The sequence below is a fragment of the Acanthisitta chloris genome, unplaced genomic scaffold, assembly GCF_000695815.1.
Source record: "Acanthisitta chloris isolate BGI_N310 unplaced genomic scaffold, ASM69581v1 scaffold15053, whole genome shotgun sequence".
Classification (NCBI taxonomy): domain Eukaryota; kingdom Metazoa; phylum Chordata; class Aves; order Passeriformes; family Acanthisittidae; genus Acanthisitta; species Acanthisitta chloris.
Window position 1 is genome coordinate 212,800 of NW_008665567.1, and position 26,456 is coordinate 239,255.

Sequence of the window (26,456 nt, forward strand, 5' to 3'; positions counted from 1 at the left end):
TTTTAACTCCTATGCGTAGAAAAACGCTGGCACACGTCCTTCTCAACAGGTGGCTACTAATGAAATTATCTGCCAGCTGTTTTTTCAGTAAAGCTCAGCTAATCTGCAAAGAGGAGCACACACTCCCCACCAAAAAGGTACCACTGAGATGGTGGGACTCAGAGCTCCTGTCACAGCTGATGGAGGCTGGAGCAGAGGTGCATCACTGGGTCCTCACTCCTCCAGAAGTGCACACACAATCTCCCCACCTCCCAGCCCACACTTCCCATGTCTGAGGCAGAAGGAAAGGCACAGCCTCAGCAAAAGCCTAATCTGTGCATTCACGATACACTTCAGAAACAGGGATAAACTACCTCAAACAGATGAGAACTGATAGTTTCTTTATCCTCTAGGAGCCAATATTTACTAGAAACATTTCCCTCAGCCTACAGCTTCTAGGAAATTACAGCTGGATATCCTGAAAATTTTATTTGGTACCATGCTGCATTTGACCCGCTGCGCTTCAACAGCTGCAGCACAAGGCAAGAGCAGAGGGAATGCTGCCTGCAGTGCTCCTGTTCACTGAAAACATATGCAGGAATGTGCATACCTATTTCCGGGCATTTAGCATGTAACTTTCAATTCAGATCTTCAGTCCTGCAATAATTCAGGAAGGTACTGAGATAATTTTGTTGAATCTGATCTGAGCATGATGGAGACATGAGGTTAAAAACTGCAGGCTGCCACACAGCTCCCCCTGCTCTACACTAGTATGTTTGTGTATTTTGCTTTTGTTTTATCCCTTCCTAATCAAGACAGTCATATGTACGTTCTCAATAATTTAAACTGTCAGAAGTGTGCTGGATTCTGTATCAACCAAACCTCTTTATCAAGGCAACATCTTTCAATAGAAAGTTTCAGGGACTGCAACATATGCAGTGGAGCCACATTCATAGGTAACACATCTCCCATGGCTACTGTGCTTAGTAGACCAATGAAAGTAATCAAAATTCAACCACCAACCTTCCATCTCCCACACCACTAACCAAAATGGGAAACTCTTGCTGCTCCCTCCTCTCTCCAGCCTCCTCCTGCCTTCCCCATTCACACCCCAAAAAAAGCCGCAAGCACTGCCTTCCCTCCTCCTCCACTGATCAAGACATGCCAGCACGCTTAGGAAATCATCAGCGCAAATTCCAACCAAGATTATTTATCCTTAAAGAGCCTGCCCAATGGCAGATCTCCCTCCAGCCACTCCTGGGCTCTGCAGCTCTGTGTAGATAAATAGGCCCTTACTGCCAGCTGCTAACATCTTCATGAAGCATCTCCCCACTTTTATCCCCCCACAATGCCTGTTCGTACCCACGTGTGCACACACACTTGTGCTCCACAGGAGAAAAGAGATGAGTCTCCTCCTTCCCCACCTTGGCTAAGGGTGACATGATGCATTAGGCCGTCAAATAAGCGCCTAGTCTGCTCAATCGCCTTTCCCTTACCCTTTCACATCCTCGTTTCTTCTCATCTTCCAACCACAAACTTCACAAAGCCTTTGTATGTCATAACGCACTGTAGATAGTGACGGTGCAAGGGCCATAAAATTTTCAGAAGACACACGTGCCAGAGAAGAGAGCTTGGAGGTCCCAAAGCACACAGGGCTTTGTATGTACATGCCAGTTTAGCACTGACATCTGAAAGTAAAATACTTGGAAATGGCTCCTGGGAAAAGCACTCCAGTGCTGAGTTCAAGATTGAAGGTTCTCCTCTAAGAATACAGGATGTTAGAGGACCTGAAGTTATCCTGAATTTGCACAAAAGCCTGATGGCTTTGAAAACCACATATGGGTTAAAAAAAAAAGTAAAATCTAAGAGGAAACCCTGATCCAGAGAAAACATATAGATTTTTGCCATTGGTTCAAATCAGGATTCATCCTCAAGGCAGTTTCAGGCAGCACACTGCCTCCCCTGCCTGCATCCAAGAGGTTTTCCAAAGGTGGGTATCACAAAGCAGAGCAGCACAGCAAGCAGGAATTTTAGCTGATGTATCTTTTGCAAAAAGGGAGCTTACACAGCTTTCTGCAAACTGTCTAATAGCAGGTAAATAAATGCCAGTTTTTGTCTCATTCAAATAATTAAGTATTAAAGAGGAAGAAAAGAAAAAAGATAAAGAGAGGCAGGCATTCAAAGCCCACTAGCACATGTTAGTAAAAGACTCAATCAACAGAATTTAATAGCACCTCTTCTCTTTTAGCAGAACAGCAGAACCTCATTCCTTTTTGGCACAAAGCTTGTCTGTATGACTGGTCTCCAAATCATCATCTGAAATACCAGCAAATCTCTGACAGGAGCAAACCCAAGTGAGACGCCCTTTGCTGAAGCATCCCTGAACCCAGCATAGATTTTGGCTTCTCTGTTGGGATGCACTTAAGAGGAAGGGACTCTTTTTGGTGCAACATGATCACATCAAGTTCAGCAGAATGTAAATCAGTGTGTTTTACCTATACATATCTAAAGGTAGGAAGGTGTCTTGCTTTACCCCTACAACTTGTGTTTTAGTATGCCAGAGTGGAATCCATGTGCTGTGCTGCTGAGGAGTTTTGGCACATGCTGACATCCCATTAACTCCGATATCATGTTAACAGACAGTAGCAGCCAAGAAGCATTACTTGAAATCTTTAAGCAGAGAGAATAAACCCAAATCATTCCTAAGTACACCAGCAGCATAATAAATTTAGATAGAAAAGAAACACAGCAAAGACAATATGTTTTGTTATTAAGAGCTAAATAACAATATAAAAAAGGGAGAAATATCTAAAATCCAGCTGCCCTGCAGCAGCAGAGTGGAAGGGGATTTCTGCAGACACGCCAAAATAAAAGGCTGTATCTAATTTCAATTTCCATCACAATTCTTTAGATTAAGGGAGATTGAGAACAAACAGGAGATAGAAGAATTAATACTCTTTAAACATAAATAAAGCACAAACCAAAATAAAAGAATAAAAACAGAGATAGAGAAAATTAAATAATGGTCAAAACAGCTAAGAAAACTCTTGCTGGATAATTCAGCAATATTTCCTCTCTTAGTTCCAAATAGAGGGACAGACCTGAGCAGGATACTCAGCAAAAGCCCTCAGCAGCCCAAAAGGCATGAAGTCTCATTACCAGATGCTGCTACCAATTTAATTCGAGACTGAGAAACTTGCCAAGAAGGCAGAAGCTCTTTAAATCTGTAAAGACTTTTCCCTTTATATACACACAATTTGTCTTTGTTCTCCTGGCTGGTGTGCAGAAGAAATTAATAAACCTAACTTTAAATTTATAGCAAAAAACCAAAGGAAATATTAAGAAAAAAAATTATTTAAGAGCCTAAATGATAGTGGAATCAAGAGGATGGAGCAGTTGGTCTATAAAAACAAATCATGCTGAACTACCTTCAATGCCTTATTTTCCCTTGATTGAATTACAAAATTAGTCAATGAAAAGTATAATATATTTGATAGTGTCTCAGAGAAAAAAATTCTTGAAAAATTAATTTAAACTGGCTTGGATATGAGCACTGTCATACTCATAACAGTAAATTTGATTTAGGTGGCTCTTCCCTGCTAGTGCCAGTCTGGGTGGCATAACTATGGCAAAGCTTTAAGCCAGTCCCCACAGCGAGATGTGTCTGTTTAGGGGGCCAGGTGGGATCATAATAATTTCTGAAGCTATTACTGATATGGAAGCTCAATGACTGAGCAGAACTGGTTTCTTCTCACCAGCTCAGCTGCCGTTTCCTAAGTCAAGAGGCACTGAAGGCACAAAGTCACGGGGGCAGTGTATCCCTTAGCCAGCAAACACAGGCAGAAGTAAGGAAACCGAGATGCAAACTTCAAACATTAAAGAAAATACAGTTTTGGCAATAAATCATCAATTTACTGGGAGGCAGAAACCTGAAAACACTTAACATCCCGATGGGCTTGTGGTGACAGCCCGCTGCAAATGAGTTGTGAGCCAGCAACGGAGCAGGACAGCAGGATCATGCACTGCACAGGGAGATATCTCCATTCAGCACTGGGGGACCAAACCTGGAGTAATCCCCAACCCTGCTGGGCATGGAGCCAGAAGCCTCACACACACCAAGGAACCTTGGCAAAGGGCAACAACAAAAAATGCAATGATGATGCTGGAAGGACTGAGCTGGGGTAAAAGAGGGTTTGCATCCATGTGCTTGATTAGCATTGGGAAGAGCCAGCTGCAATGGCCAAGGGGACAAACAGCTAGGGGGATGGGGCATAAAAACATGTAATGAATTAACTTCAGTAAACAGATACTGAGCAGTTCTCTGGAAGTGACCTGCCCTGCCCCTGGCTCCAGCCCCAGAGTGCTTTTGGTGACCAGCACACAGCCAGACAGGGACCTTATACAACATACATCCTCCTGACAGCTCTCAGCAGCCAGTTCCCCACCTTTGCACCTCACCAGTGGAAGTGGTGTCTGTCCTGCCACACTGCACCAGAGTCCCTTAGTGGCTAATCCGACTGCTGAAGCATTGCTGCGTGCACAGGGATGGGCATGGGAATTTATGAAAACCCAAATGAAAAAATGCTAGAGACAATGATTAAGAAATAAATAAGTATTGACACTAGACCACAGTTACTTCAAAATTATGGGGGTTTTCTTTCACATCATTGCTGTGAGCACTTTGCATAAAGACATGCTTTGGTCTTTTTGCACAGACCACGCACCTGCTGATTGTGGGCACAGGGATGGGCATGGGAATTTATGAAAACCCAAATGAAAAAATGCTAGAGACAATGATTAAGAAATAAATAAGTATTGACACTAGACCACAGTTACTTCAAAATTATGGGGGTTTTCTTTCACATCATTGCTGTGAGCACTTTGCATAAAGACATGCTTTGGTCTTTTTGCACAGACCACGCACCTGCTGATTGTGGGCACCTCATCTGTTTTCCTCTTTCCAAAGCAGGACTGAAGCTACAAGAGACCAGTGGAAGCATCGCAGCCCCTGGGCTGCACCCAAGAGCATCCCTGACTGCCACGAGAGAGTAATGGTGGCTGCACCCAAAAGCATCCCTGACTGCCACGAGAGAGTAACGAGAAGCTCCCGAGCAAGAGGTGAGAGATCTGGCCAGCAGCTCCTGCATTGCTCTGCAGCCTGGGAGGAGGAGAGGCAGAAATCAGCCCATCAGGATGAGAATCTGCAGCTCCGATTTGCATCTCTGTGCTGCATGGTGAGAAACGTCTCAGCCCAAGGGCAGCAGTGCCTTTACCTGCCGCCCTGAGTGCCGGCTCCACTTAGCGTAATGAGTATTAAGCCCTGTCAGCAGATATGAAACCAATGGACGCAGCTCCACAGGCAAGCGCTTCGAAAGCCGCTGAGACGCCCCTGCTCACAGGTTTTCATTATCCATCTGGAAAATTGTAGATGTCACAAGAGCTTTTAGAGCATCAAGATGAAATCATCTTGTCAGCAACAAAAGGGCCAGTTCTCCCCTGCCCTGATCCCAGCAGCTGTCTCAGCACCACAGGCTCCTGCAGAAGTGGACAGCATTGCATCACAACACCGATGCCGCTGGCGCCAGGGAGACTCACCAGCACATCGCCCACCCTGGAGCTACTGCGGCACCGATGTCTCAGCCCAGGCTGTGTGAATCTTAGTATGAAGAAAAATAGGGTGAAGGAAAACAATATTTTTCCACTCACACTAATTCACAGCCTCTTGTCTGACTCTTGACTGTGTTAGGCTGGGAAGAGCTCGCTGTTTGCTGGGGAGGATGAAGCATGCACTGGGATGGAGAGGAGATGGAGAGGCAGGTGCATCGGCATCAGCTCCTCCTATAGCTTGTTCAGGTGAAATGAGAAACAAGCCAAGAGCCTTTAATCCAAAATCCAAGCAGACACATTGCTTTTCTTTGCTGTAACTGTATGATTTTTTAACTCTCCAAAGTTATTGAAGACTTTTTCACTCTCTGCAGTTTTGAAGCTGTGAACTGTTTTAGCTTGAGTGGTATAGAAGGCAGATGTGGCAAAACCACCTGGCCAGAGACCATGCTTCTCAATGGGCATTTGATCCAAAATGGCTTTTTCCTTTTTTTTTTTTTTTCTTTTTCAGGGAAAACTCCACTCTGGTCACCAAGTGAGGCTTTTCATCAAGATCAGAGGGTAGCCAGCAGAGCCACAAAATCACCTCAACATCAGTGTGTGTGGGATGCTGGGCTGCAGTGTAAGACTCCTGACATGAAATAGTCTCTTCCAGAAGAGGTAACCCGTGCAGACGCTGGTCCAAGGCAAAAAAAAAAAAAAGAACTTTTCTGGAGCTACCTGGTTCCAGTAGATACAGGGAGCAAAACAGCCATGAGATACAGAAGATATCAATGAGCACCAGCTCCACACTGCTCTCATGACACAAACCTGAGAGCAGAGGGGAGGTCCTGCAACATAGCCTGAGTGTGGAGCAGAGCACACTGACAGCTGATGACTGGGCTGGGATGAGGTTTTGTGGGTGCACTGGGCATCATTCCCATCATGGTGCCCCTCAATGCACCCTGACAGAAGCCATGTCACATACACATGCAAACAGATGTCCTAGGTCCTTTTCCCAAACCACAGGCCAGGTTCAGGGTAACTGAGTATCCTCAGTGTTACTTCATTATTCAAGGCCATGGAACAAACTGAAGACCACTATCCCAAATAGAAACTAGATTATAACCCTGCTCCTCAGGCACAAAATATGAGAACCAAATGTGATTTATTCCTCCTGTGCACAAAGTACTACCCAGCTGCTTTTGTGTACAGGCATTATCTTCCGGTCCATTGATTTTTAATAGCATGGTTGTAGACTGAAATGAGATGCCTGAGCATCCCACTTTCATCAACAGATGCTAAGTACTGGTGCTGCTGATGGAGATTTTTGGGACTGTCCTGGACACGGACAGGCTCATATTGCACCACAAGAAATAGAATCTGGAGATGCAACAAGCCCATTAGATCATCGGATGCTTCAGTGCTCCCTACAATTTGCTTCCCCAGTGCTTTTGACAGTCGAAGCTTGAACAACCCAGGTGACAGCTCTTATCCATTTCCATTGGTTATTCCACTATCTCCACATTTCTAGGCACTCCTTCAAACACACTCAAATCCCAGGTTCAAAACCAAGAACTACTGTTCTTTTTTGTCTCTCTACTTGCCTTCACAGCTCCCAAATGTTTTCCTTGCCAATCCTACCATTTGCATCTCAGTCACCTGTCCCTTGACAAAGCACAAAGCTCTCCTGCTCCAGGATTTAAGGACAGAGTGACAGATCTCTGCACCCCTGGCTAAACACCACATAAATGAGCAACAACCCTACAGCAAGTCATGAGGAGCAAGAGGTGATAAACTCACCAGGGGCATCCTCCCAGAGGACTATTTATCAGCATTAGCAGTCACAAAACATTTTTCAAAGAATAATTGGACAACTCCAGTACAGAAAAACTACAATTGAAATATTAATTAAAGCCCTTTGTTTCTTTCCACTCTGCCCTGCACCTTATTAAAGCCACATCAAAGTTGACATTTAATTGTGTTATTGTTGGCTTTCTTCAGAGAGGCACAAGAGTGCACAGGACACACGGCTTGTGGAGATGATGAGTCTTCATCAGACTACTCATATTGGTTTAAAAAATAGCTTATCCTGCTGCTGCATGCGTTACCTGCTCTGAAGATCAACAGAATTATTTTGGCTCTGTACTGTCATTCCAGCATCTTTCACTAAAGCAAAGCCATGTGATGACAGATACCATCAGAACAAGCAGCAGAGGTTGGAGTCATGAAGGCATGGAAAGGGCAGGCAGGAGCATCACTGCTCTGTGGAGGAGCTCCACGAGGATTAGCACCTTTCTCTATAGTCCATTGCTTAGGCTGCTTGGGTGACTGAGCTTGGGCAATCTCACAGCTGTGGCAAAGGTGGATACAAGCAGTTGGATAAGGAATTGGGACAATTCAGTTGCTCCTGAATGGAAAGTGGATGAAGGACAACTTCCCAACCCTGCGGTGCAAGGGAGGCAGCCATGGCACATTCTCACCTCCTTCCTCCTTCAGGCTGTGCCCAGCACATATCCAAAGGCAGAAGCCAGCAAGGTGCTACAAAAGCAGCAGCATCCCCAGCAGTGCCACTTGTTAACACTTTTCTGGTGGAAAAGCCAATGCTCTGAGACTGGAACAGGGACAGCTTGAAAAAAAAATATTAAAAATAAATAAATGTCAACCTCTTTCCAGCACCTCAGCTGAGAGTTCACATAATGTACAGTCACAGGTAAGATGGGGGTCACTCACACAGCTTTTGACACCACAGCATGAGAAGTGCTTGTGAAAGTCAGTGAAGACACACCTGTTAATGCTGAACTGCCCTGGGCAAACACCAACCATGCTGTAGGGCTCCCTCAGGGTGAGTGGTGCACCTGGAGTCCAGCACCCAGCTGGGGACCAGAGCAAATATGGGCATCGAGGAATGAGGGAGGTCATGCACAGGGAGGAAAAGCCTGCAGGAACAAGGCATGAAGGAGGCTTGGGGCTTCTCGGGTCACCTGGAAACTACTGATCTGCCTTATTTGTTTTTTTTCCAAACTGCTTTTAGTAGTTGCCTAAAATAGACACCTGGGTTTTGTAAAAGCAACTGAAATAAATATTGGCTGGTCAGCGCACTTAACATTTCCTTTATAAGTAACCTATTAGTACTTCTGGGAGTAGGAAAATGTTTTATTTCTAGATCTAAATAAATCCTAACCTTCTGCTCACCATTTCTCCTGCAGGGTCATTTAGTGCATTTCTCCACCCAAGGGTGGCTCCTTGCTCCTTCAGGCAGCACCAATCAACAGCATCACCCCATCTTTCCAAGCCCTCACTAGACCAACGACTGGGACTGAATGACAAGGGGTGTGAGCATTTAACTGCTGGAGTGAGAATAGATCTGCCTTCACAGAGAGGAGAGGCAGAAGCCTTGTCACAGCACCTCAGGGGACAGGTGGGATCTCTCAAAGGTTTGCCAAGGAGCCCAGGGCTGTATAGCAGCTTTCCCTTGCTGCCACCATACTAGCTACAGACTGCAGAATGTAGCAGAGGGTGAGGTACTTATCATCGAATCATTTCGGTTGGAAAAGACCTCTAAGATCATTGAATCCAACCATTAACCCAGCACTGCCAGGCCCACCACTAAACCATATACCTAAGCACCGCATCAACATGTTTTTCGAATGCTTTCAGGGATGGTGATTCCACCACTTTCTTGGGCAGCCAACGACTCACCAACCTGTCACTGAAGAAATTTTTCCTAATAACCAATCTAAGCTCCCCTGGTGCAACTTGAGGCCATGTCCTTCTTGTTCTGTTGCTTATTACCTGGGAGAAGGGACTGACCCCCACCTGTTAACACCATACTTCAGGTAGTTTTAGAAAGTGATGTTCATCAGTTCAAAGAGATTTATGCTTTATCACCTTGAAGGCACTAAATAAATAAATACAGAAATAGCACAGCTTGCACTTCAGCAGAGTATAAACAGGTATTTATAGAATGAAGCCCCAGTGAAACCACATGCCCTTTCAATCCACGTCCCAGGCAAATAAACCCAAGTAATACTGAGGACAAGCAGTGTATCAAGGGTCTTTTCAAACAAATAGAAGGGTATCAGCAAGGAGAAGCCCCAAACTTCATCAGCCCCACACAGCTACTCTGCTCGGATGTTTCAGGGGAGATCAGCCCCTCAGCACTGCTCAGCACTGTGCATTGCACACCCAGGCTCAAAGAACACAATGGCAACGAGTTCCCATTTCCAGTTCATTAATATGGTTAGCCATACATCCTGGAGCCCCTGTGGTTAGCAATGGCTGCTAATGTATGGCTGTTTCTCTCCCTTAGCTGTGCCAGGCTGACTGATAGCACTTTGCTCTTTCTTCCTGCTCCCACTACATGGCAGGCTCCCAGGAGGAAGAAATGAAAAGCCCCTGATCACAGATTTCTCTGGAGCAGCTAACCCTTAAGGTTCAGGCTCTCCAAGTTGCAGAGAATTTTTTCATGCCTATACAACTGCAAACAAATAATCAGGGGGGAAAAACATAACATCAGTGTATGATTACAGCCAGGGTTGTCCAAGGCAATGTGGGAGAGAATTAAGCCTCATCTGATAGGCACTTGTATAATAATACAGAATAATATACAATCTTTTCCCCCTTTAAAGCTGCAGTGATAATTGCTTTGATGAAGGAGAAAAGCAAAAACCAAAAAAAGGAATGAAAGAAATAAAAAACAAATCAACAAAAGCAAGAAGTCAGGAACCCAAGACAGCTTTGCATGAGCTGGTCCTCTTGAATCAGAACTCTGGAATTGTTCTGCAATCGACTCAGCGGACAGTTACCATCTGTTTATGGAAAAAAATGTTAATAACCCCCAATCATAATCAAATAGGCAACCGCTTTAAGTACCTTTTAACTAACGCTAAATTACAATGGAACAGCTCTGCAAGTACTTCTGACATCCACATGTACATCAGCAGCGCCAGCACTTTGATCAGGGCTATTAGAACAAATACCAAATGAACTGAGAGCGATGTGATTCCTCAAACATTACAGAAAGTGTGGGCAGTATTTATTTACTGTTCAGTTGTTCCTCCCCCACCTCCTTTCTGTTTCTGCCTATTCGGAAAGAAAACATGGATATGTATGTGTACAGATGTACACACCACCCACTACAGCAGACCCCATGAAAGACTGATCCCCCCGTGGGTTTTTTTTTCTATCCAAGGCTGAGCTTCCATATGAATTCTCCAATTTCCAGAAAGGCATTTTTACCTATGGGACATCACCTGAATTGTCATTCTGTTTAGCTCCCCTATATCCACATCAATGCCTGTAAAAGCATCTCTAAGTCCTTTCTCCTCTCCTCTGGGTAGAACTTGCCATCAGATCCAAAAGCTGCAGCAGAGAAAGAGAAAATCCAGGCAGACACATGCTTGCATGTGCACAGAAAGGCAGCATGATCACACATCTTATTTCTTTAGGAAATCAGATTAAAAATCAATCAACTCTTTGCCAACTGTAACCAAGTCTGAACCATTAGCTGGCGCTGGCTCCACCCAAGGAAGAAAACCTTGTTTGGAGAATGAAAGTAGTTTTTAATCTCAGAGCCTGGAAAACAGTTCATCTCAGCAAAACGACAAGTGCTCTTGCGCTCTGGATTTTCTCTAGCACCTTTCTCCACATATCTCAGCAAACTCAATTTGGTTTTTATTGAAGATGTGCAGCACCAGGAACGCATCACACATATATGCATGCACACGTTCTTTATCCCGAGGCACTTGCAAATGTAAACAGAAAACAAGTAAAAGGAGAATATATTTTAGTCCCTCGAACTAAGTATTGATGGTGTCTCCATCATTGTGCCATTCAAACGTTTTGTTAGTCCCAGGACTTTTCTATGCCATTATTATTCTTTATTTTTTTTTTTATTCCTGGGATTTGAATGTGGCTTTTTTCACTACATTACAAAATTTTATTTCCTGTCATCTGCTGAGATTAAATTTTAATTGGAAGATGCAAGTTTACAAGGCTTGCAGTGACAAGCCTGACCCCAGAACATGAGGTGTAAAACCTTCCACTTTGGGTGGGCAGTCAGGGAATGTGGGACACTGAGCACAGAACTGGAGCAAGCAGCAACTGAGAGCAGGATGCTGAGCTCCTTACTTCCAGTGTGTCTATCCTACCTGAAAAACCCATTCCTCTGGGACACACAGTAAACCAAAGGACTCTAACTCCCAATTTCTTGCTTGGTAAGAACCTTTTCTTTCCACGCTAATATACAGCTTTAGAACACACCCCAGACCCTCCTGTGGATATATAACCCTTCAGCAAGTGGTTGCAGTCCACTCCTGCTACATCAACGTGTCTCAGTTTTAACATTCACTTTTCCCAGTAGTTTTCCCTCTAATGCCCCTGTTGCCCATGTAACACTACTTTTCATAAAAAGGCACTTTGTTTGCCATTTCCCTGCCACCTCCACTACCCCAGCTCCAGTGATCTGCCTGTTCCCCCCCAGCTACAGGAGCCAAAGCTGACAGGCAGCCAGAAAGGGGATCTGACCTCCACCATTCCGTGTTAATGAATGCCCTCTCCGGAGGGAGCACGGGAAGGCAAGGGGGATGGCACAAAGCCAACCTTTGCAGGCTTAGCTGAGGAGCACAGTGCATCAGAGCTGCCTTCAAAGGAGCTTTTGTTGATGCCACTGCTCCAGCCTGGCGACGGCACACTTGGCACCACAGGCTTTCCCAACTGCTTAGCTGTTGCTGTATCAGTAACCGGGTCATAACCAGAGTGGTGGCTCTGCCAGGACTCTGGTGCAATGCTCTGAGGGTGTGCTACCAGCCACAAGAGGACAAATGTGGACAACACCATCCTGTCGTAATCCTCCCCCAGCACATGTACCTCAAGACACAATGACTTTCATTTCAGCAAAGGCAGCTGGAATGTTGGACACTTGGCAGCCCATTAATCTGGTTCCAAGACTGGTGGGTAACTCAGCAGGTTGGCCCAGGGGGATTTCCAAACCCAACATGACATCAAACCTTGTCAGTCCAAGTTCACCTCTCTCTAGGAGATAAACCATCTGTTTAACTCTAGGAGAGGCAGAAGGAAAAAGATGTGCTCAGAAAGGCTCATGAGGTGCTCTGGGTAACGTGTCCAACACGAGCACACAATGTTCTGCATCCGTGACAAAAACAACAGGAAAAACCTGCTCCTGCAGGCCTGCCAAGCTGGGATTTCAACAACAAGTGGCAACATATCAGCTGGCGACAAACAGTTCCTGAATCAGGGAATGATGCACTTTCCCAAAAAGACTCAGGGCTTGGAGGTTTTTTTTCCTCAAATTATAACATGCTGAGGGACATACAGGACAGCTCCTGCCCAAGAATTAATTGATAGTGAGGGGGCCTGAGCAAAGTGCTGTCTAAAGGAGATCTGGAGGTGGCTGCCAGCTGCACTGCCCCATCCAGGGTGTCAGAATCAAGTAGAACCTGTATGCAAACTCCTGGAAAAGCAGCTCAGGACCACTCAGTAGAGCAACTGGATGATCTGGATGAGGGCATCACTCCATGAACAGGAAGTCATCAGGGAGAGGTAAAAAAACAGCAGTCCACTAGTAGAGCAAAAAGGAAAACACTGGGAAAGAGACATTCAGCACACACAGAGCAAACACAAGCTTCAAGGTACCATTGCCAGATCAGGACCATCTGCAATAGCTCAGCTGAGACCCTAGAGCAATCTGAGGAGAGAGCAAGGCTATGGAGTCATGGACCTGCTGAGCAGCATGGAAGAAGAACTTAGAAACTGCTTTTTGGATGTGTGGAGGACACTGATATTTCTTGTGGAGATAAGAAATAAGTTGGCTCAGCTGCCAGTGCAGACCATAGCCCGGGTACCACCAAAAAGCCCAGCTACTGCAGGTGAGTGTGAGAGTTGCATTTGTGTTGTGGATGAAAAAGTGGTGAGGTCTGATAGCATGCCTGATGACATGGCAGTTGACAATGGCATTAGGGCTAAAGAAAACAGTGTAGGTAAAGATATGCTTGGGAAAAGCAGGAGGCTCAGAGCAGGTAAAGCAATGTGCCAGGGAGACTTCCCAGAGAGCAGGAGGATCCTCAACCCCAACAGGGAAGCAGAGTTTGGGCAGTGTGTCCATGGTGAGGTCTTTGACACTTTTGACTCATTAAAGAGTTTGTGCCTGGTTCAAAAGATGTATTAGCTTTTGTCAACTCCACCTCTCCAAGCAATGTCAATAAAACTTGTAGAAACTTTGCAGGGTTGTGGTTTCATATCAGAATTGGAAGAAACAGTACAATGAGGAGGAAAGCAGGCTGGTTTTGGCCAAAAGTTTTTTGCTTCCAAAAACTGCACACACTAGGGCCCAACACAGCACCCTTCTGGCTTTTGGGAATGCAGAATATCCACTGACACATTTATCCAAACACCTCTCAAAACATACACACATCTGTTCACCAAGACTGGTTACTCACATCAGACTCACTTCACTCCTCTTTGATTCTTCCACTAGGGTCAAATGTTACTTTTCCTTTTTATATTTCTATCTCTAAGCTGCATCAGTGGCAAATGCCCAAGCACTTCCAAAGTGTTCTGACAAATCCCTCCAGAAGGCACGTAACATCATCCCAGTCTTACAGATGGGGAAATTAAAGCAGAGACAGAGGTTAAGACAGCTAATTGCCTATGGACACTCAGTGAGTCAGTAGAAGAGCTGGGAATTGATCCCAGGAACCATGTCTTCCATTCCTCTACTCCACCCACCAGTCAGTACACCCTGCCAGATGGTTCTTATCATTGGACATATGGACTAAATATTGCTAAGTTGGTGTAGAAGATTCACTATTTAATTAAATGTCCCGTCTTCCATCTCCATAGGATGCATAGGGGAAACTCCAGCCAGAACCCCATCTGGACTCACTCAGGAAATGTCTCCATAAAGCAAACAAAGCTCTAGGCAAGCACAAGAAATATTCCCAAACCTATCAACCTGCCCTGCAGTGCAGACCCCAGGCAAGTCCAGGAAATAGGCTGCGACTCTGGAGCCTTGGGAGAAGCTCACGTTTGTCAAAGCCTGGCTTCATACACTGTATGCATGAGCCACCAGTTATGCTGGGAACTACTTTGTCATGTGAAGGCTCTTCCTCCAGCCTTCACTGGGCACCACCAACGCTGCCCAACTGGAGGTACCAGCAGTGTCACAAAAAGCAGATGGCACAGAGTCGTCTACTTCTGGCATTAGCTTTGTCACATCGCAGTGCTGTGTCAGTAGGACAGAGAGACCAGCTCTGCCTGGCAAACATCAGATGACTTCTCACTTTCCAGTAACTACCAAGGACACTTGAAGTAAGTTTCTAAAGTCATTACTCATGACACTGAGGAGGAAACCTTTCAACAGAGAGGCAGCAAAAAGAAACCTTCCACACTGCTGAAAGACTGGTCAGCGATTTTCCCAGCATGGATTTTACGAACTCACAGCAGCATCTCAGTCCCCACTCACAGACAGTGAATGAGTGCACTTGCCTTCCCAACAGAACACAAACCAATTTCATATCCTTCTGTCCCCCCTTCACACCCTATGCTCTGCGGCCAGTTCAGGAGAAGCCCATGCACCACCAAGCCCACAAAAAAGATTTCACCCAAGAGCATGCTGTCCTGAGTACAACTCCCTCAGCACATGGTGGAAGGAGCAGGCTCAGAGCATTTCTGGGCAACCTGTAGGTGCAGTCATGTACTGCTAAGGAACACACATGCAACACTTCTGCCCACAGAAGCACATCCAGGTGAGCACCACCAGGCAGCATATCCCCATTACTCTCTCAACAAACAGAAGAGGGCTGGACAACATTCTCTTTAGAAGACTTTGAACCTATACTGGCAACATAGGAATAAAACCACAACACCTTTCCACGTGTGCTATAAGAGCCGGGCAATCCTGAAGGTGCCTCCTGCTAGAGGAAAGTGACTGCACCTACCTTTCATCCCAAACTTGGACCGCCGGCCATACTTGTTGATCATAATAAAGAGGACGACCAAGAGGACACAAGCAAAAGCTGCCAGACCAACTGCTATGGAAACCTGAAAGGAAAAAAAGCCCTAGAGTCAAGACAGGAATTTAGGAGTCTACATTGGAAATACAGCATCTCCTCCTTGCTCAGTTAACCTTTCTGTAGGCTCATGCCATCTGCTTCAGCCCTATGGATATCCGCTATGGATAAAGCAGCGGATTCTGGTGCAGCTTGGAAGGATCACAGGCTTTTTTTCAGGACTGGGAGGTCTGGGATCTTCCCATTAGTGATGCTCTTTTGGCACCAGTTCTCCCCAGCCTCTCAACTCCATGTATCTGCAGGGAAGAAGGATCTCTGCTCCAATGCCTAAGGCTCTTCCTTCACTGCACTATATTCCAAGCCTCAATTTCTGACATCACCGCTGTGCCATGACATTACAACACTGAAGCTATACAAACCTCAGTTGGGAACACACAGGAGCAGCAGAAAATTCTTTAGAGAAAGCAATTCTGTCTCCATCCAAACATCCCTCAGGACAAAGAGTGAGGGAAAATAACATGCCACAAAAAGAAAACAGAAGAAATTAAGTAGAACTGGTTTTCCCCCCCTAAAAACATCTGGGTTTCCAAAAGCCTCTAATGTATCCCTATTTATTGTAAATTTTAGTAGCAAATATTTATACTACAACAGTGTCCAAGTCCTTCACTGGAACTCTGATTCCACTGTGGCAGTGTACGAGCAGAGAAAAGAAAACCTCCTTGCCCTAAAGGGTTTACAATCCCAGGCTTATTTTAATATTTATGAATATTTATTCCTTCAAGTCTTTGCTCAAGATACTTTTATTGCATTGATGTAAACAACAATTTCTCTGGCATTTGTCCAATTGTTCTGTACTGGGTCTTGTGATGCATTTAGACTTTGCTTCCTTTTACAAAACTGCATTCTGTTATAATAGAAAATACATCATTTAACCAAGAAAAAGTAATTTCATTTTGCAAACCTTTTCCCTGCTCTTGGTACATTTGTTATGATATTTTTAAATTTTTATTTTATCACACTCTATTTTCATCCCCAGACTGTTTTCTGTGCTTTATATTTAATAATCTATGCACATTATTACTCCAGCCTCACTGTATAAAGCTTCCACTTCAGTTATAGGACATTTTCAGTTGGATGAGAACTGAAACCAAGGTGGACTGAGTTTTGTTAGTTCTGTTAACACCTGGTGGGTTTCAGTATCTTAAAACTTTCACAGGATTAGAGCAATTGTGTAACATGCTAATTTTTTTCCCCTTTTTCTACCTGGATTCCGAAGAAGAAAGACAACGTTGAGATCTGATAATCCCTAGCCTTTCTTTCCTTTTTCATTTTAGGCATGACCTGCACAGCAGGAGAGAGGGCAAATGGGCATTGACAGAATTGAACCAAGCTAAACCTGAGTCCCTCACCAGGCTAAACTTAAGAGATCAATAATACTCTGAAACACACAATTGCCTGTTTGTTTGTTCTCTGGGTGCTACTTTTTAAGAGTGAGAATTTCTGACCCTGCCAGCAACCACTTCACAAGATGCCTTATTTTCAAAGAGCTCCCTGGTTCCACACTGCAGACCCAAGAGGATCAGATGGTTCATGTGAGTATTTTACCTGCCTGACATGAGCTGCAAAATCCTTCTGATTGCTGTCTTGAGTCATAAAGGAAGAGATTTTCCTTGCAAACATCTTAAAACAGCAGAGGAATGCAAATACTGAGTCATCAATAACGAGAAATGCATGCAAAACAGTTGTGTAGAGAAGAGGACAGGACTCACCCCAAAAGTGTCCTCCTCTGGTTTATGGGTCACAGTGATTGGTGGGGTGGGACTCACTTCATAATCACCAACTGAAACCAAAACAGCAAAGACAGAAGATTCATTGTGGGTCCCATGGGACATCCAAGGTACCAGCACATTCCATTGGCAATGCCTGACCTAACGAGATCCAGTTCACCCAAACAAAGGCTTCAATTTTCTTTCAGAAGGCACAAATCAACCATCAGAGTTACCAGTGTGCGTCAGCAGAGAAAACACAGGCCAGCACTCTGCTGATGTCACTCCTGCCTTACAAATGAGAAACATTTGGGTGTCTGGTGTCCCAGGGCGGACGCCATCCACCCTTTAGCCATCTCCTACCTTTCAAAAATCTACTGGGCTAAGTAGGGTTAAAATACAAGACTGACTGGCAGAACTTCATCAGAAAAAACAGTTACTTGGATGCTTTTTGGGTTTGGGGTTTTGTTTGGTCGATTGGTTATTTGTGGGGTGGCAGAGGCAGGAAGAATGTGCTGTGTAAACATGACAGAAGCTGAGTCCTGCTTCTTGTCCCAGTCCACACGACAGATGTTAACACTGGGGACTGGCCTGGATCTAGTTAAGACCCCTATTACTACACCACAACAAACCATCATTTCCTTTATAGGAGAGTTGACAGTACATTACTAGAAGGAAATGAGCATCTCCTGGTCTCTAGAGATTACCCAGCTGATCAAAACTCCCAAACCATTTTACTGATGCATGAGGAAACCATGGCTTTGTGCAAGCTCTACCAACTTGCTTCTGGCCTCCTGATTTTTCCTCCAGGAGTATGCAAAGGACAGAGGGGCAGGGGGAACCAGAGAAACTAACCAGCCATAGTACGCAAGAGGCAAGGAGACACTTACTTGAGACAAAGTTGTCCGTACTCTCTGTGAAAAGGACAAAGAGAGAAGGAACAGTTAGCAGCACAGCAAAGGGAGAGGACTCCAATTCCCAACCCACCTCAGACACATTCCACTACCCCATATTGCCCAGAAAACCAACTTTTTCATATTTTGTCCTCTTGGGCAAATGCAGTTCGAAATTGCAGAGTATGTGCCAGCAGGACATGCTGGAGATCAGGATGGAGAACCTCGGGCTGAAAGAGGAGAGAAGTGATACTCCAAAATGGAGAACAAGTAGCAGCATACTATCCACACTTCTAATGATTGTTAAATGATCCTGCTTTCAGCAGGTGAGCAAAGCTCAACAGGCACACAGGGCTCTGCAGGTTATGGAGGTGGAGGGGAAAGAAGCAGATTCTGCCTTGCATGACACTGTTCACCCAAGGACAAAGTCCTGTGAGGACAAGGACCAGCTCCCACGGAGGACAGTCCAGCTTGGGCCATGGAGGGTAGAGGGCACCTTCTCTGACCTCCTTTTCATGTGCCATTCATAACAACTAATAGCATCTGAACTGGACACGGTGGCTGTGACTGTCCTAGAGCTGCCTCTTGCCCAAGACAGGAACGCCAGTCCCTGCTGCCAGTCTCATGACTGCTCCAGTCTATTCAGTAAAGCTCCTTCATCTCCAAAGGTGGCTGAGACCCCAGACGATGAGGTCTAAAGCCCTTGGTGACACTCAGTTTACATAGCGTGAGAATAATGTCAGCTTTCAATTCACTCGCCCATGTAAGAAACTGAGCCTGATATTAACTGGAGTTTACACAGCTTTGCTGGCAGAGGGCTCCTGGAAGGATGCTGAAACGTTCACGCTGAAGCATGGGTGAGGTTTGGAAGGGAAGCGTAAAACAAGCCCCAAGTGACAAACACAGCTTTCCAAACCAGGGGAAAAACCTGAAAAAATATTTGTGTTTCAAGTTGAGCAGAGGGGTAACTTTCCTTGGCTTTTTCTAGCAAGGGGGGTGGGGGAAAAAGGAAGAAATATTTTATTTGGAGACTTTTTTTCCTATTAAGGCAGATGGAGTCTAGTCATAAAATTCTTGCTGTTTCTACATTTTTCCTTTCCATTTTTCTCTGTAGGACTAAGCAAATTCAACAGAAAGCCACAAAAAGCTCATTTTCCAGTAAACCCTATTTTTCAAAGTATTAAAAATAACCAAGAAATTTCAGCCAGTTTGAGTGTTGTGAGAAGTTTCCAAAGAACTGAACACTCATCACAGGTATATTAACCTTTGTGGATTCACTAAGGAGATGGTAGCCTATGGCAGAGATACCAATGACAACATGCAATGAGATTTTAACAGGATATGACACAAATCTGTCCTGGGAGCTACTGCCCTGTCTCCTAAAGTCACAGCATCAGAGAGAAAGTGGATATGGCAAAGAACATATATCTCCCAACTCTCACCCAACTTCTGACAGCACCTTGCTCTTCTCAACCTGTGAAGCATAGTGTGACACAGTACCATGATAGGTTGCAATCCAGGGGGCTCTAAAAACAGGTCTTTTTTCTATGCTATTAGGAAGTTTTCTAGACACTACAGTTTCATTCATAGATTCATAAATTCATAGATAGTTAAGGGGTTGGAAAGGACCTTATTAAGACTCAATCTCATCTAGGGTAGTGACAGCAAAGCCTTTGCACCTGTGAATTGCTGTAGGTGATAAGGGCTTGAATGAACCACACTGGGGAACCATCAATGTGTGGCATTTTCTGAACAAATCTACCTTCAAATGGGGAATTATAAACGTCAACTGCATTGAGTGTATATGTCAGCTGTGGTAGTGGACAAAGCAACAAGCTTCAAGGAAAGTAAATTACATCCTGCATTGGGCTGACAGGGTCTGCCAGGGTGAGGAATGGCTTGGGACTTTGGATCAGAAGAAATAAAAGAAATGGGTCCACTCCTGCTGAGCGATGGCTCGGGATCAGTAAGCATTCCACACCAACAGCACACACAAGGCGTGGGTGAAGATGCACTCACAAGGGCAATATTTTACATGTATTTCACACAATCCCATTCTCCAAGAGCCTCTGACACAAGAAGCTCTTCAAACATCAATGTGCTTTCCCACATCACAGCACAGCTCAGATCCATTTCCAAAATCAGCTCTCTGGAACAGCGTATGTGCACCCTGATTTGGAAGTCCAGCACCTAACTTAAGAGCTGTCCCCATTTCGCAGATGGGGAAATTGAGACACAAAGGTGGGACCTGACAGAGCTGAGACTGCAAACCTGTGTGTTTCTCCTCCCTCACCCACCCACATTTGATAAGCTGCTCTTCTGCCCTGACAGAAGAAAACATAAATAGGTCAGATAGCCAAACAGGGCAGCATCCTTGAAGCCAGAAGACAAATTTTCCACTCCCATCCATATCATCTCATTTGTTCAATTGTCAGATCTTCAAGGCAGAGATTTGAGTTTGCATTTATGATATTTGACCTGCGGGAAAACTCTGTGTACATATATGGTGTGATATAAATAATAAATGAGAGTACCGTTGGTATTTTTCTATATTTAGCAAACGCCCTATTTTGCTGGATTTTCTTGGGCTGCAGGGGCCAATTTAGAGCTGCCACTTTCTCATGGCATCATTCCTGAAGGCAGCAGCATGCACAGATCTTAACTCCATGATGACCAGCTTGGTGTTGCAATGCCAGAGAGCAGACCAAGAAGTTACTATAAAGCAGACAGGCCAACACATGTCTCTACTACATTTCCCCAGGGCTGGATCTTCATGTCCTCAAGTGCTTTACTTTTAGCATTTAGGCCCTGAATCACCAGGGAGTGCAACAGGGAATTCCAAACAATCAGTTAAGAAATCCCAGCAAACTGATGCAAAGTGACTAATTGAGCCGTCGCATCTTTTGTAGCCCTGTCATCCTGGAACTGCACATATCGCATTTGGAAAGAAAACAATCCTGACACTGCTGCATCCAGCTTTAATCATTTCACAAAATGCAAGCTAGAAGGAAAAAAAAAAAGGGAAGAGCTGCATCACTTCAAAGGGCTTTGCTTTCTTTAGCTTATAACTAGCAATCACATAGAAGCATACTCTTTCAAAAAAAATAAAAATATGGGTAACATCTTTGGGGCACCCAAGACAAGATCCAAAATAATTGGCCAAACTTACATCCTATTCCCACTGAAATTCCTGAAGATGTTTCAAATAAATAAATAAACACACTGCAGAATATGACACAAAACAAAAATATCTAAACCAGTTAGTGCCTCTCCCAGCAATAAGAATTGACATGACACTGAGATACACTAGAGTAGGAAAATCACACTGGTCAGAAGAAGAGGCTTCCAGAGGTCACCTCTTCCAATCTGATGCTCAAACAGAGGCCAGCTTGGGTGCACCTTGTTTAGGTGCAAGAATTACTGGCAGGGCCATAATAAGACCTTCAGTTTGCAAGGAACCCTAATGAGATAAACTGAATATCCTACCTGGAAAGGGCTTTTCAAGGAAGTGTCCTTTGATAGTTTGGTTGGCTGAGCCCAGCTGGTTGGTGGCCACAATCGTGTAGTTGCCATTGTTGTAGTGAGTGGGTTTGTTGAACAGCAGGCAACCCTCAGACACCTCCCCTTGTTGGTAAAACTCCATGTGGATGATCTCTGTCTCCCGGAGGACCTGGCCGTTGTGCAGCCAGTGAAGGGTGGGAGCTGGGTTCCCATGCACTGCAAATGCAATGCAGTGCTCCAGGTGTAGCACCGGCTCCTCCAGAGTAAGGATGCGAGGGGGATCTAGCAGAGAGAAACATGGCAGGCTCACAGCACACCTCCACCCAACGTCATGTCTCTGTGCACCATGGAAAATAAGATTATTGAAAACCACCAAAATCCCCTGTTCCTTCTACTCTTCTCATGGATGTCTGCAAAGAAGCAGCACAGAAGAACCACTCCACACTCCCTGAAAAGAGGATCCATAGTGAACCATAGCAAACTCTCTTGGTCATCCGAACAGGAGTACAAATTAATGACAGGGATGGTCCTTTCACCAGCCCAGGAACAATTAATCTTGGAGCTGCCTGGTCCACACACCTACTGCTGCTCTCCTTCCCCCAAGGGATCACAGGGAGGCCGACTGTTCCTGTTAAGGAGGACACCACGACGTAGCACTGTTACATTACACATGTGCAAGGTGCCCGTGGGAGCTCTCCAGTCGCACCGAGCAATTTTGGATTGCATAGCTGTAGAAGCAAACATCCCTCAGCGACTGCCTGTCCTTGGGGGTTTTGACTGCCTGAATATCCCAAAAGACTTCTTACTCGCCGAACAGCCTCCAGGGGTGTTTTAATTAAAGGGAGCAGAGTGGGAGAGGGATAAGAAAAGCAGAGACTCCACCTGCAATTTATTGCATATGCATTGTCTTCCCCTTGGGACACCCCAAGAATTCAAATGTTGCTCTCCTATTGCTTCTGAAACCCCATTTACAACGCCTACACATAAGGTCCCAAACCCCAAGGCTGGCAAGGTCTGAACTAGAAGAACAAGTTTTGTACAAAGATAAAGGACACAAAGATGTAGGCCTTCCCTAAAACTCTCCTTTTCCTGGTACCATCCAGCTGCAAAGACAACCCATGGGACATCCACAAGGAAGAAAAGCAACACACCAACTTTGACCCATCTTGGAAAAAAGACAGTGAATTTTTCAGGCAGTGAAGGTGGTAGAAGAAAAGAAGGTGCAGAGCTGGTTGCAGCTGAGCAAAATTCTCCCACCAGTACCCAGATACCCTGAACCACACAGCCACATCCCAGCCACCTCCTTTCACTCACAAGCCTAGATCTTATATGGCTTGTTCACATCTCCCTGGCAAGGAGGATTCAAAACAGGCAGCCACCTACATGCACAAACCCAGATCTTTTCAGTGTGAAATTACAGCCTGAGTAATGGGTCTAGGCAGCAAGAGCAGGGGTAGCAGAAACTGTCAGCATCTTAGAGGATTTCATGGGTGGAAATAGGCATGGCCATGGTGGAAAAGATGCTAAAACATGGTGCAAAAAACACCTGCCTGCTGACTAGTCACTTCTGAGCTGATCTTTAAACCACCTCCATCCTTCAATCCATCAATAACATATATTGGGAGGAAGATGAAAGTAGCAAAGCATCATGCAGCATGTGTGGGATCACCGAGACTAGTCAGATTCCACATGGGTCTCCCAGGCAAGGTTGGGGTGGGGGACAGATTTTCAAACTACAGAGTAAGGGCAAATATTACAGACACAGCAAAATATAGTAAATCTCAGCTACTTGAGACCACAAAGCTGTGTAAACTTCCTCTTAAGGTCAAGTTTGTGTTACGCTGTATTAGAAAGCACAAAGAAAGTTGAGCTACTTGCAGATAAAAGTGAACAGTTGAAATTTGACATGTGCACATTAACATGGCATTTACAGTTTAACTTTGTAGGAACTGACCTGGTAGGAAGCACTAATATGCCTGAAATCAGTGGCAGGTTTTAAACTGTCTTTAGCAAGGGTGTCACTAAACTTCTCACACAGCATGAGGACAAGCAACACTGTGTTTGTACATAGAGTTTCTGCCCCTCTATGGTTTTTCCTTGCTCTACTAGACCTTCCAAGAGGTAGGTGGAGAGGTGCTCACCACCAGTGCAGCACTGCTGCTCCTCCTCTGCTCTAGTGCTCAATTCTGGATTAAAGGAAGCATCAGGAAAGCAAAACTACTGATACTTGAGAGAGAGCTGTGTGAGGATCCACCTCCTCCTCACTGTGCTCAACTCCTAATTCTCACCCACAAAATCAGTACGTCCCAGGTATCTAGTGGCCATGCATTCAAATGGTTCCCAGGGCAGCCCTCCAGCCTCTGTATGGACAAGGTCTCTCTACTGGTACTTACAGTAGACAGTGAGCAGCACACTGGCATTGCTCATCCCCACCACGTTCTCAGCAATGCAGGTAAGCAGGAATCCATTGTCCTCGCTGGTGACATTTACCAAGGTCAAATTTATGGCATGAACATTGGTCCAGTTGAGGTTGGTCTAAAAATCCCAGAGAGAAATACAAACAGAAATCAGTGTCTGGTAGCTCTTTTCCTCCCTGTTACCATCCTCAGAAGAGGAAGATGACAGATTCCATTTAAGATGTGAGAAGGTCTCCAAAATCCAAGGGCAAGTAGGATCTGGGTGAAGGGAGTTGTTTCCTCACCTGACACCACATCTTATAAGAGGAACTACTGGGAAGTGGAGAGCCATAGCATTGCAGTACTGATTCATATGTCTTGCCCCTAGAAAATCTTGCTTAGCTGCTTATTTCAGCTACTGCTATTGCAGGCACATATGCAAACAGATAGTTTCATTAGAGGAGACATGAGTTAATTCAATTAGGGATCACTGAAATACAAAGCTCTGTCATCTTCTCTTTCCAGCCATACAGAGGGAAGGTTTTGCTCCCTTGTGGTAGCCCCCAGGTTCTCATGTGGGAAGGGAATGGCCTCAATTTTCTTTTGGATACAACCATTTCACATTCTTCATAGTAGTCTCTACCATCTACCTTATCCTCAGCCCTGCATGCACAGGCCTGGGGAACCCCTGGCATCTGCCTTGCCCTTGCCACATCACACACAGGCAGCACTGAGGTCCTGCAGTCCTTACCTGGTGGGTGTTGATGGAGTGGAGCTCAGCCACTGTCCAGTCGACATCAGGCAGTGGTGAGCCTGAGCCGTTACAGGTGATGACAGCGTTCTCCCCTTCCCGCACCGTCAGGTTCACATGGCTCACACTGATCTCAGGAAGGTCTAGAGGAGCCAAACACCAAGGTGCTCAGGTGTGGAGCAGCATTTGCTACAGCCTGCCACCGGACAAATGTGTGGACCCAGATCCCACCAAGCCGTTTCCCAAATCAGCCTCCAGCACCCTGGGATAAGTAGCAGGAGGCAGCAGAGTGGCCTTGCCCTACCTAAGGGAAGGAGGGGTGTTGGGAGACAGGGGAAAATGTAGACACTGGAGATGTGCCAGCTGAGCAGACCCTCTTATCTTTGAATCCAAAAGTTGCTGTCCAGTTCTAACCACCCTTCCCTTCACACAACCCCTATCCCTATCTCTCTACTCCCACAGAAGCTGCTTATGAGGGCAGTCACCTTGGATGAGAAAGCTGTATGTACTGGGAGAGGATTCAAAGCATTCCCATCTCCATGGACAAGGCACAGAGCACCCAGCACTTCAGATGAGGAAAGTGTCGCTCTAATTTATAACAATATAGAGAACATGACCACAGATGTGCCCTCATATTAACTGCAGCTCTCCTAATGAAAGGTGCCCTTGCTCTTCCTTGGTGGTAGCAGAGGGATTCACTGATTTAAGGTGGCTCTGATTTACACTACTTCCTTACTTGCCACCACAGGCACCAAATACCCTTGCAACATGAAACAAGACTGTGCTGGTTGCAAGAAGGGCAAATAGACTTCTTACAAAGGGAAGGATTTCCAGGTCACTCATAGAGGCAGATTGGGCAGGCAGGAAAGGGGGAACTGTCCAGTGGTCCCATCCCATCATAGGGCAGCAGCATATGTTATGCCAACACATAGTCATGGACAGGCAAACATATCCTTTCATTGCCATCAGGGACCAATACCAGGAAGGAAGGAACAATTGTACATTGTGGGGATGCCAGAAGAAAGGAGGCAGTGGCCAAGGCCTGGCCAAGCTGCATAGATGGTAAGAATCAGTGGAGAGGGAGATAGGAGGGACAAGTATGATCTTCTCCAGGTTAAGCTGGTACCAAACATGGCCACACCAAGACACACTAGCCCTCAGCACCAAAGGACAAAGACAAACATGGTATTGTTACAACATCCCTTGAGTCTTAACGCTTGAACAGAAAGGCTGTCACTTGGAGGAAGGCAGAGCAGTGTGCCTCCTCATCCTTCCAGGAGACTGAGTGATCAGAGGATGTGCTCACCCTGCACAGCAACACATTCCTATTCCCAAACCAGCACCTTGCTGTCCCTTAGAGTCCAATACCACCATTGATGGAACCACCTCTCCTGTCCCTGATTCCTAAGGATTTTTGTTTGTTTATTTAATCCTTGCAGATTATTCTTCCCATGTGGGGCGGAAATTACAGCACTCTCTCAAATCTTTTTAGTTCATCCACATGAAGGAACACTTTGGCCAATTTCCAGAGCTTAAAGAGACATTGTGAACTTGGG

At 45.3% G+C, this 26,456-nt stretch overlaps 1 protein-coding gene across 1 annotated transcript in view; it reads right to left on the bottom strand.

The window, feature by feature from the left end:
- Positions 1–25,043, bottom strand: part of NTRK3 (neurotrophic tyrosine kinase, receptor, type 3) — a gene marked incomplete at its 5' end in the record, with an annotated part of 146,451 nt that extends 121,408 nt beyond the window's left edge. Inside the window, 6 exons of the mRNA XM_009071812.1 lie at positions 15,522–15,624; positions 17,363–17,433; positions 18,250–18,273; positions 21,739–22,035; positions 24,147–24,288; positions 24,901–25,043. Coding sequence (XP_009070060.1) covers positions 15,522–15,624; positions 17,363–17,433; positions 18,250–18,273; positions 21,739–22,035; positions 24,147–24,288; positions 24,901–25,043 — 780 coding nt within the window. The remainder of the gene's footprint in view (positions 1–15,521; positions 15,625–17,362; positions 17,434–18,249; positions 18,274–21,738; positions 22,036–24,146; positions 24,289–24,900) is intronic.
- Positions 25,044–26,456: the final 1,413 nt, after the last annotated feature.